The sequence below is a fragment of the Fukomys damarensis genome, unplaced genomic scaffold, assembly GCF_012274545.1.
Source record: "Fukomys damarensis isolate Sample0158 unplaced genomic scaffold, DMR_v1.0_HiC HiC_scaffold_15, whole genome shotgun sequence".
In the NCBI taxonomy this organism is placed as follows: Eukaryota; Metazoa; Chordata; class Mammalia; order Rodentia; family Bathyergidae; genus Fukomys; species Fukomys damarensis.
In genome coordinates, this window is record NW_022900927.1 from 5,560,912 (window position 1) to 5,571,562 (window position 10,651).

General features: G+C 38.5%; 1 protein-coding gene and 1 non-coding gene across 7 annotated transcripts in view; both read left to right on the forward strand.

Annotated features, from left to right (window-relative positions):
- Kansl2 (KAT8 regulatory NSL complex subunit 2) overlaps positions 1-7,231 on the forward strand; it is a 23,998-nt gene extending 16,767 nt beyond the window's left edge. For 2 of the 6 annotated variants that reach the window (XM_033763559.1, XM_010623563.3), the window contains exons 9-10: positions 5,607-5,726; positions 6,536-7,229. In XM_033763559.1, the coding sequence (XP_033619450.1) occupies positions 5,607-5,726; positions 6,536-6,667 (252 nt within the window). In that variant the 3' untranslated portion in view covers positions 6,668-7,229. Of the gene's footprint in view, positions 1-5,606; positions 5,727-6,535 lie in introns of all 6 variants that reach the window. The other 4 variants (XM_033763562.1, XM_010623565.2, XM_033763560.1 and 1 more) reach the window with 2 other exon arrangements.
- On the forward strand, positions 6,188-6,325 carry LOC117286197. Its single transcript, XR_004517343.1, has one exon. It is a non-coding gene; the product is annotated as a small nucleolar RNA SNORA2/SNORA34 family (small nucleolar RNA).
- Positions 7,232-10,651: the final 3,420 nt, after the last annotated feature.

The following is a 10,651-nucleotide window of genomic DNA, read 5'->3' on the forward strand; positions in this document are numbered from 1 at the left end:
TTTTTTTTTTTTTTTTTTTTTTGTTTTTTTGAGACTGACCTGGAACTCACTGTGTAGCCCAGACTGGTTTTGAACTCACAGGGATCCTCCTGCCTCAGCCTCCCGAGTCCTGGGATTACAGGTGTGCACCACCACGCCCAGCTTAAAGTTTTTAGATTTTATAGAAATGTTTTTTGCACATTCCCATGTGTTTAAGTCACAGATCTAAATGAAAATTTCAGTATATATTGCAAGGTTGCTAAAGGTAAGTAAGTAACAGGGTTTGGGTGACCACAGTGATCTCTCACGAAGAAAAGTGCACCAAGCTGGGTATGGTGGCACATGACCTGCAATCCCAGCACTTGGGAGGCTGAGACAAGAAGATTGCCGAAAGTTTAAGGCCATCTTGGGCTATACAGTGCGTTCAAGTCCAGCCTAAACTACATAGTGAGACTGTCTCAAAACAAAAAGCAAAACAAAACACCAGGACAGAATAAACTGAAGACAAAGTGGTATTGAGAATAAATTGATTCTAACCATTACCCCTTAAAAAAAAAACAACTGATAATAGCGGGGTATGGTAGCACATCCCTTGAAAACACCTGGGTCCCAAGTACTTGATAGGCTGAGGCAGGAGGATCACTTGAATTTAGGAGTTGACCAGTTTGGGCAATATAACATGATCTTGCCTCAAAAACAACAGAAAATCAAAAGTGATGAAACTCTTTATATAGGCTTACCAAGCCTTGGATTTTCATTACTTATAATAGAGGTGTATGTGTGTGTATATATGTGTGTATATATTTTTTGTGGTACTGCTGATTGCACCCAGGGCCTTTGCAGCAAGCTATATGCCCAGGCTTTTTTTACTTTTTATAAGTTTTGCAATTTTGGCGGTGGGTAGTTCTTTTTGAGACAAGGTCTGTCAATGTAGTCCAGGTTGGCCTTGAACTTGTAACCCTAGGATGGCCTTGAATTTGCAGGGTCCTGCCTCGAGTCTCCAGAGTTCTGGGATTATAGGCATTACCACCACACCTAGCAAGTTTTTGCCTTACTGAGGTGATTTTCCTTTGGTGGTGTTGACGGTTGAACCCAGAACCTCATGCATACTATGCAATACCACTACTGCATAGTATTGTACTATGCATACCACTGAGCTACATCCCTGGCCACCATGCTAGTTTTATTTTATTTTTAATTTTCTGGTACCAGGGATTAAATTTGGGGCCTTGTGCTTGCGAGGCAGGTGGTGGCAGCACTGAGCTAAAATCCCAGCCCCATAAAGCAGTCTTAGTGCATCATGTACATTTTATTTTTGTTACAGTTTTTATAATTTGTTAGTAATAACTTGTAATTTGTAGGAAGACCAGGCATCATATATCAATGATGGGTTAAAAGTACTTTTCATTCTGCACATTATGTATTCTGTGCTTTCATACAAAGATGACTGGAAGGAAGTAGCATAGTATTCTAATCTTATTACTACATTTATGTGTATGGATTGTGAGATAAGAGCAAAACAGATTCTGTTTTTGTAATCTGTTAACTATATATATATATATTTTTTTGGTACCAGGGATTGAACTCAGGTCCTTGTGCTTTCAAGGCAGGCTGAGGAGCCACTGAGCTCCAACTGTTAACTATTTTTAGAGACAGAGTCTTGCTGGGTAGTTCAAGGAAGGCCTTGAACTCACTGTATAGCCCAGACAGGTATTAAACTTGGGGCAATTCTCATCTGGTAGTTTTAGATTTTTTAACAATCAAACCTTAAAAGAATATATTTTCAATTGCTAATGTCTCTCAACTCATCTAAGAAAACGATTACTTTTTCACATAAAACATTTTAATTATTGAAGTATCTGACACTTGGTATTATTTTGAACAGTTTCTTCCTATTCTACAATATTTATTCATTTTGGTCCTTATTTACACTTTCTCACATCAAAGAGATAATGTATTTTACATATGTGTGTTTGATTTATTTCACTTAAGTATGGTCTCAAAATGCAACTAGGTAGCTAGAAATGTGTCAAATATATCCTTCTTTATGGCTTCGCTGAGTAGTACTCCATTGTATAGAAAAACCTACTTCTTTATCTTTATCCATTGATCGATTCATGAACATTGGGATTGTTTCCAAGATTCATTCTGCTGTTACAAACTGTGCTGCTGTAAACATGGGTGTGCATGTATTGCTGTGGTATGATGCTTTTAATTCTTTTGGGGAGATACCCAGAAGGGGAATAGGTGAGTCAAATAGAACCTCTAGTTTTAGCTTTTTGAGGAATCTCCACACTGATTTCCACAGTGGTTCTACACTCCCACCAAGAGTGGAGAAGGGTTCTTTATTTCTCACAGTCCCACCAGCATTTGTTTGTTGATTTCTTTTTTTTTTTAAATCCAAAATGTGTGTATTGGGATGACTTCCCATTTGTTGATTTCTTGATAATGGCCATTCTTTCAGAAGTGAGATGGAATCTCAGTGTTGTTTTAATTTGCATCTCTCAAATGACCAGTAATATTGAATGTTTTTTCATATATTTTTTTGCTGTTTGTACTTTTTTTTGGGGTACTGGAGGTTGAACTCAGGATCTCCCACTTGCCAGGCAGGTGCTGTTCTGTTGAGCTAAATCCTTGGCCCTCGTTTGGACTTCTTTATCTGTGAAGTGTATATTCATCTCAGATGCCCATTTTTGGATTGGGTCTTTAAAATGGGGGAGGGGGAGTCTGCTTTTTTCATTTTGTTTTTTTAATGTTCTAGATCTTAGTCCTTTGAGGAACAGCTGGGTAAAATTTTTTCCCACATTGTGGGTTGTGTTTTCACTCTGTTGCTTTTTTTTTTTTTTTCTTCCTGTGCAAAGCTTTTTAATAAGATGAGATGCCAGTTGTTGATTCTTTGTAGTATTTCCCATGCCATCGGGGTTTTGTTCATGAAGTCTTGCCTACACCTATGCCCTAAAGGGTTCTACCTATTTTATCTTCTAGAAGATTTAGTGATTCTGTTTTGTTATTGGGATCTTTGATCCATTTTGATTTTGCTTAGTCCATGGTAAGGAGCATGGGTCTAGTCTGACATGTAGGAAGCCAGTTTTTCTAGCACCATTGATTCGGGAGGCTATCTTTCTTGCAGTGAACATGTTTAGCCCTTTGTCAAAGAGAAGGTGGTTGAGTGTTTGCAGTTGTTTCAGCATCTTCTAATCTGTTCCGTTGATCCTCAGGTGTGATTTTTTTTGCCAGTACCATGCTGTTTTTATCACAGTAGGTTTATAGTGTAATTTCAGTCAAGGATTGTGATGCTCCCTGCCTTGCCTTTGTTGCTCAGAATTGCTTTTGCTATATTGGATCTCTTCTGGTTCCAAATGAATTTTAGGAATGTTTTTCCTAGTTTATGAGGTATTAATGGTATTGTGATTGGATTGCCTTAAATCTGTATAACAATTTTTTTTTTTTGGTTTTTGAGACAGTCTTACTATGTAGTTGAGACTGACCTGGAATTTACTGTGTAGTCCAGGCTGGTCCCGAACTCACAGTGATCCTCCCTGCCTCAGCTTCCTGAGTGCTGGGATTACAGGTTTGTGCCACCACGCCCGGCCATGTGTAACAATTTTGGAAGTATGGCCATTTTCACTGTATTGGTTCTTCCTACTCAAGAACGGGATGTTTCCATTTTCTTATATTCTCTTCAATCTCCTTTTTCAGAGTACTGTTAATTTTTAATGTAAAGATCTTTTTGCTTTGTTAAAAGATTGATTCCTAAGAATTTTTGTTTTTTTTTGATGCTATTGTGAAAGATGTTTTCCTAATTTCTTTGTCAGTGAGTTTGTTATTTGTGTACAGGAATGCTACTGATTTCTGAGTGTTGACTTTGTGTCCAGCTATACTGTCTTCGGTGGAGTTTTTGCCATCTTCTATGGAAAGTATCATGTCATTTGCAAATAATGATAATTTAAGTTCTTCCATCCTTATTCCTTTTATTTCTTTCTCTTATCTAATTGCCCTGGCTAATTTTTTTTTAATTGAATTTATTGGTACATTCTAGGTATACAGTACAGTTACATTCATTACTGGGATCTTGTACCTTTACATGCCAGGTCTTGGTTCTCATTTTTTCCCCTTGTCCCCACCCTCCCTTCACCCCCTCCTCCCCTCCCCAACTTCAAACACTTTAATTGCATTTTTACATTTTCTCATATTTTTTTCCTTTTTGGCTAATGTTTGTTTGTGTTTATTTATTTTTTTCTCATTGAGTTTATTGATACTTTTTAAGTATACAGTGCAGTCACATTTATCATTGGGATCCTGTACCTTTATATGACAGATCTGTTCTCATTTTTTTCCCCATACCCCTTCCCCCTCCCCTATTTACAAAGACTTTGTTTCCATTTTTTTCCTTTTCTTATTTTTTTCTTTTCCCTTATTTCCTTTCCCCTACCCTTTCCACTTCCCCTACACCTTTAGCCCTTGTCTTCTTATTTCACATTATCAGTTATACAATTTGGATCTTATTTACACTTTTGGTTTTTCGCACCAGAGAAACTATTTGGTATTTACACATGTGTCCTATTTATTTCACTTACGATTATGGCCTTAAAATGCACGCATTTTCCTATGAATGACTCTAGTTTCTCATTCTTTATGGTGGAGTAGTACTCCATTTTATAGAAAAGCCACATCTTCTTTATCCAGTGCTCTGGCTAATGTTTCCAGAACTATACTGAGTAAGAGTGGTGATGGCGGCCATCCTTTCTTGTCTTATTCCTGATTTTAAAGTGAAAGCTTTTGGCTCTTTTTCCATTTAGTATGATTTTGGCTGTTTTGTCGTAGATTTTTTTTATCAGGTTGAGATAAAGACCATCTATTCCAATTTTCTGTAGGTTTTTTTTTTTATCATGAATAGGTATTGGACTTTGTTAAATGCTTTTTATGCATTTATTGAGATTATCATGTGATTTTTGTCTTTGGCTCTTTTGATAGGGTATGTTACATTTATTGATTTGCATATGTTGAACTATCCCTGCATCCCTATTTGGTTATGGTGTGTATCTTAAAGATTTGCTGCGTTCTGTTTGCCAGTCAGTATCTTCTTTTTTTGCGGGGAGGGTACTGGGGATCCAGCTTGGATCCTTGCGCTTATGAGACAGGCGCTGGAACCACTGAGCTAAAACCCGAGTCCCGCCAGTATCTTCTCGAGGAATTTTGTGTCTATGTTTGTTAGAGAGGTTGGCATCTTGTTTTCTTTTTTGGTTGAGTCCTTCTCTGGTTTTTAGTACTCTGGTTTCTCTTCAGATTGTGTAAATCTTTCACCTTTTACTAAAAAAAATTTTTTTATGAGAGGGTCTTGCTAATTATTTCAGGCTGGCCTTTAACTTTGAACTTGATCCTCCTGCCTTAGCCTCCTGAGGTCTGGGCTTACAGGTGTGAGTCATCACAACCCAGCTGCTGTCTGCTTTATGGTTGGTGGCAAAGAAAGATTCTCAGTGCTTTTGGATTTTGTTTCATTTTTGAGTGTTCTGGTAGGCAAAGAGTAAAGGAGAGACCTGAGTATTGCTGTGAGGCTTGCTGAAATATATTCCAGCTTTAACTTAATTCCCTTTGTATTGCTCATCAAATTTTTCTTTCTTTCATAGGACTTGGATGTTGTGGGTGATGGTATGCAGTGCCCTCCTTCACCCTTGCTTTTTGATCCTTCACTAACCCTTGAAGATCATTCATTGAAAGAAATTGTTGAAGGCTCAGTGGATATATTGGCAAGTGAAGAGTAACCCCATCTAGGCTTCCTTCATATAGCAACCCTGCCGGGCAGAGGGTTTCCTACTGGCTAGCATGTACTTTGGGGAGTGGGGTTGTCACCACTAGTAGAATATAAAGATAACTGAGCTGGCTTTCATTCACAGAGTGGTATATAAGAAAAGTTTTTTTTTTTTTTTTTTTTAAATGCCCTTTCCAGCTAGGTGTAGCTCAGTGGTAAAGTGCATGCTTAACAGTGTGAGCCCTGCATCATTTCCTACCACTGTGGGGGGAAGAGGGGGAAATACCCTTCTCCAGTTCTCTAGATGGGCCTTATAGTACCTCACATTAGCACAGGACATATTTGTTTAAATGAAAGATTGAGAGGAAGGCTCTAGGTAAATTGTACCATTTAAGAATTCTTTACTGGAATTGTTCTTGTTCTAGATTAAAGCCCAGTAATATGGTAGGTGGGATACTGATGGCCCTGACTGAAGACGAGCAGTTTATGCTATAGCTGTTGGTTTCAAGCAGAGACCTACAGGAATATCTTCCTATGGTTTGTTGGCTGCTCTGGAACCTCAGTGGAGAATGACTCTTGCATTTGGAAGAAACAACTCACCCTTCTTTCTCCCTTTGGGAGAGCCTTGGGGATGCTGTCAATAATGGCTTCTTATTCAAAGTGATAGGATAGCTAAGTATTTTGAGGAACAGCTATCCATAGTTACTTGTGTCATCTTGTTGGTACCATAGATAGGCTTGGTAAGTCAAATTCATGCTTCAGATCACAATGAATTTCTCACCAAAGTGTGTTTACTTCTTTTCACAGGGCCAGGTACAAATGGCTGGAGATGGGTGCAGATCCCAGGGATCTCGAAATTCTGAGAAAGTCTGTGTGCCATTGCCTCAGAGTGGATTGGCTACTGCAAATGGAAAACGAGAACCCACTTCTATCAGTTGACAGTTTATTCTAGAACTATTTGATTTGGTGGATTTGAATTTCCTGTTCTTCAAACAAGTGTCTCTAATCATCTCTTAAATGGGGCAATTTGCCTTGTTTTTCCTTCTGGGTTAGAGAGTGCTATATAGTCAAATAAAAGCTAAGTCTGGGGAGAAGGGTCAGTAGTGTCCAAAAGTTGTGGGTTTCTTCCCACTCTGGGCAAGGAGGAGGAGGGGTTGTCCTTACCGCCGAGATTGAATGTTTGAGACTGCCTAATGGGAAAAACATCTTTGGAATGGTGTTTCCTAAGTCACAGGCAAGAAACCACGTAGATGGTCCCAGTATTTGCTTATCTACCCAAAGGGCCTGCATTTTAGTTTCTCTTAACATCCACTTAATCTGGCAGTCTGAACCTTTTCTCCAACTGAACTCTAACTTTTGGTCTCTGAGAAAATAACCCACAGGACTGGGCCCTCCTTAACCATCTACATTCTAATCTATGTGAATCTCTGCGGTGTCTGTCTTATGTAAAATACAGTAAAAATTTATTGTACATAGTTTCTATTAAATGTTAAAACCTGAAAATGTAGAAGAGTTGCCTGAATTGATTGCATGTTTGTATTTAAGAGTGGTTTTTTTGGGGGGATGTCTTAGAGAGTGGTCTCTGGGAAAAGGAAAAATGAGACTTTTTTTAAAATTAGGAAATAATTTTTAGTAGCTCATTTTGGTTTGGAGGATAAGGTAGCAACCTAGAAGAAGTAATTAAAAACAGGTAGGACTTATTCCTTAAAACCAGTGAGTTGCAAAATTTATTTTTACATTTTACTTTGGTCCCCTAACTCCCAGTATCTTTCTCAAAAACTAATGGCTTGGTGTAATCTAGTACTCTGGAAGACTGAGACAGGAAGATTGCAAGTATGAAACCAGCCTGGGTAATTTAGCAAGTTAGTGTAATGAGACTTTTTCTTAAAAATTTTTCATAAAAGCTGGGGATTTATCTTAGTGGTGCTGCCTCCTGCCTTGCAAGCACAAGGTCCTGAGTTTGATTCCTGGTACCAAAAAAAAATTGTTTTCAAAAAGGAGAGGAGGCCTAGACTTACAGCTCAGTATGAAGGCCTCAGCTTCAGTCCCTAGTACTATAAAAATAATGCATAGTTAACATACTAAAATAATATAGTGCTAGGGATATATGTAAAACACGCAGCCAAGTTGGATCTGATGCTTGGGTCCCTGAGAGGCATACATTACTATTTTTTTGTGGCACTGGGATTGAACCCATGGCCTCGAGGCAAATGCCCTACCACTGAGCTACTTCCCCAGCCCTGTTGGGATTTTTTTCTTTTTTGGTATCAGGGATCGGACTCTGGACCTTAATGCTTGTGAGGTGGGCAGCAGAGCCACTGAGCTAAATCCCCGACCCATGTTGGGATATTTTTGATGCTGAATCTTGGAGTGGGCTTAAAAATAGAGGTTCAATTAGGGTTTATGGTAGAAAATGGTGTACCATAGTAATGCAGCCAAAAGATTTTTTTGTAAAAACTGAACTGAGGGCCACTGAAGGGTTTATGCAGTCGCATCCCTTTTCAATTTCCCTTTTGAACAGTTTCCTATTGTTTATTAGCTATTACACATTTTTTTAAAAGGTGGGTAATTTGAGCATTCTTTGATTTCTCACAGCTTATTTATCTTAGGATCAGGTTTCCTGCTCTCAAAATCTATTCATCTATATAAATATGTATTTAAAAAAATATATTTTTTGATTTTTTTGAGATAGCGTCTCATAGTGTAGTTGTGGCTGTCCTTGAAGTATGTAATCTAGGCTGGCCTTGAATTTGCAGTGATCCTCCTGCCTCAGCCTCCCGAGTGCTGGGATTACAGGCGTGTACCACCTTTCCTGGCATCATCTATATTAATATTGGTTAAGGCTCCTCTGGGGTTACAGTGGGGGCCCTCATGCAGAGCCTCTTAGCTCTCCTAGTTTTCCTCTCTTACCAGCTGTGTCATTTGCCAGCCTAGGTAATGGTCTTGCTTGACCGTGTATCTTTCTTGGAATCATAGGTTTCCTCTTAAACCCTCTTTCAGTGGACATTGTTTGACTCTTGTCCACAGAAACATTCTCTTTGCTTGGGAGGTTGGATGATTCCCTGGAGTTGTAGAATTTTTTCAGAAGTGTCCCAGCATGACCTGGGTTTTGGCTCACCCGGGAGGGAAAGGGTCAAAATGTTGGTCGTCATAGCCCAGTCATCAGTTTTAGCTTTTATCTCTGAGCCTTTAATGTTGAACACTCAGAAGATCAGTTATACCACTATTGAAGTGGGAGCAGTAGTTTTTCTGTTTCTTTTGGTACTGGGGATTGAACTTGGGTCCTTGCGCTTGAGAGGCAGGCAGTGGAACCACTTAGCTAAATCCTCAGCTGGGAGCAGTATGTTTTTTTGGTACCGGGGATCAAGCTTGGGTCCTTGTGCTTGTGAGGCGGGTGGCAGAACCACTGAGCTAAATCCCCTGCCCTGGGAGCAGTATGTTTTAATCTTAACTATTATAATTTTATCTGGACATTGGGCACTTTGAAAAAGAAAGTGACCAGAGAACAGCTATTCTGTTAATCGTGGCCAGCATTAGTATTGGGACTCGGCGTACTACGACTTGTCTGGACTGTAGAGTGTTTAGGGCACACCTATCATAATATAATTATATAACAATCACATAAACATAAGCCTAAAAATGTCTGTCATTATAAACAATTTTGCTTGACACCAGTGTGATAAGGTGTTCTAAATTTTTAAATTTTCTTTTTTGAGACCCGAGTCTCATGACGTGATTCAGGCTGGCTTTGAACGCACTATGTAACCCAGGCTGGCCTCAAACTCCAGGTAATCCCTGCCTGCCTCAGCTTCCCAGGTGCTGGAATTAACAAGTGTGTGCCATAACGTTTGCACTGGTTTTTGTTTTTTTCAATTAAGTTTATTGGTACATTTAAAGCAAACAGAACAGTTATGTTTATCATTGGGTTCTTGTACCTTTACATGATATATCTTGGTTGGACTAAGTTTGTATTTTAGAAGGTTTGTACACTTGGGGAATACAAATAAATATATTTAATATACCAAGAGGTTTCCAAAAATTAGCTTCACAACTATATAGAAATCTTTACATTCTAGAGGTGAAAGTTACATTTTTTTTTTCTTTTGAGACAGGGTCTCACCATGTAGTTCAGACTGGCCTTGAACTCACTGAGTAGCCCAGGTAGGCCTTGAACTCTTGGTGATCTTCGTACTTCAACATCCTTAGTGCTGGGATTGCAGGTGTGTACTACCTTGCCTGGCTGGCTAATGTAGTTTTTGTAAGTTTAACGAGCATTTTAATATTTAAAAAACCCTTATTATACATAGAAAATTCTCTAACATTTTAATTATAGCAGATTATATGTATGGGTATATAAATTTTAAACTAGTATTTGTGGAGGTGGGGGACAATAAGACTCAAGAAAATGAGAAGCCATCCATCAGTGGAGAGAACTGAAATACATTAGTTCAGGTGGCTGCTTTTTCAGCCACAGAGGGGAGCTTGGTAGTTCTCAGGTCCCCCTGCACCTCCTGGAAGATTTTACTAGTATTGTTTAAATATGGAATTAAATATTAGAAATATAACTTATTAAACTTCAAATCTTTTTATATATGTAGTAATTTATGAGAACACATTTAGGAGACTAACCTCTATTAAAAAAAATATATATATTTATATTTATTTTTTTCTTTTCCCCCTAGTTTTTGGAGACAAGGCCTTGTTAAGTAGTCCAGGCTGGTCTTGAACTCATTATGTAACCCAGGCTGGCTTCAAACTCAACCCAATCCTTCTGCCTCAGCCTCCTGAGTGCTGGGATTACTGGCATGCACAACCACGCCCAGCTGGTTTCATTTATATTTACTTATTTACTCATTTTAATAATTTAGATTACTCATGAGAACCAAATAGCATAGATAACATTTTAATTTTTTTTTTTTTTTT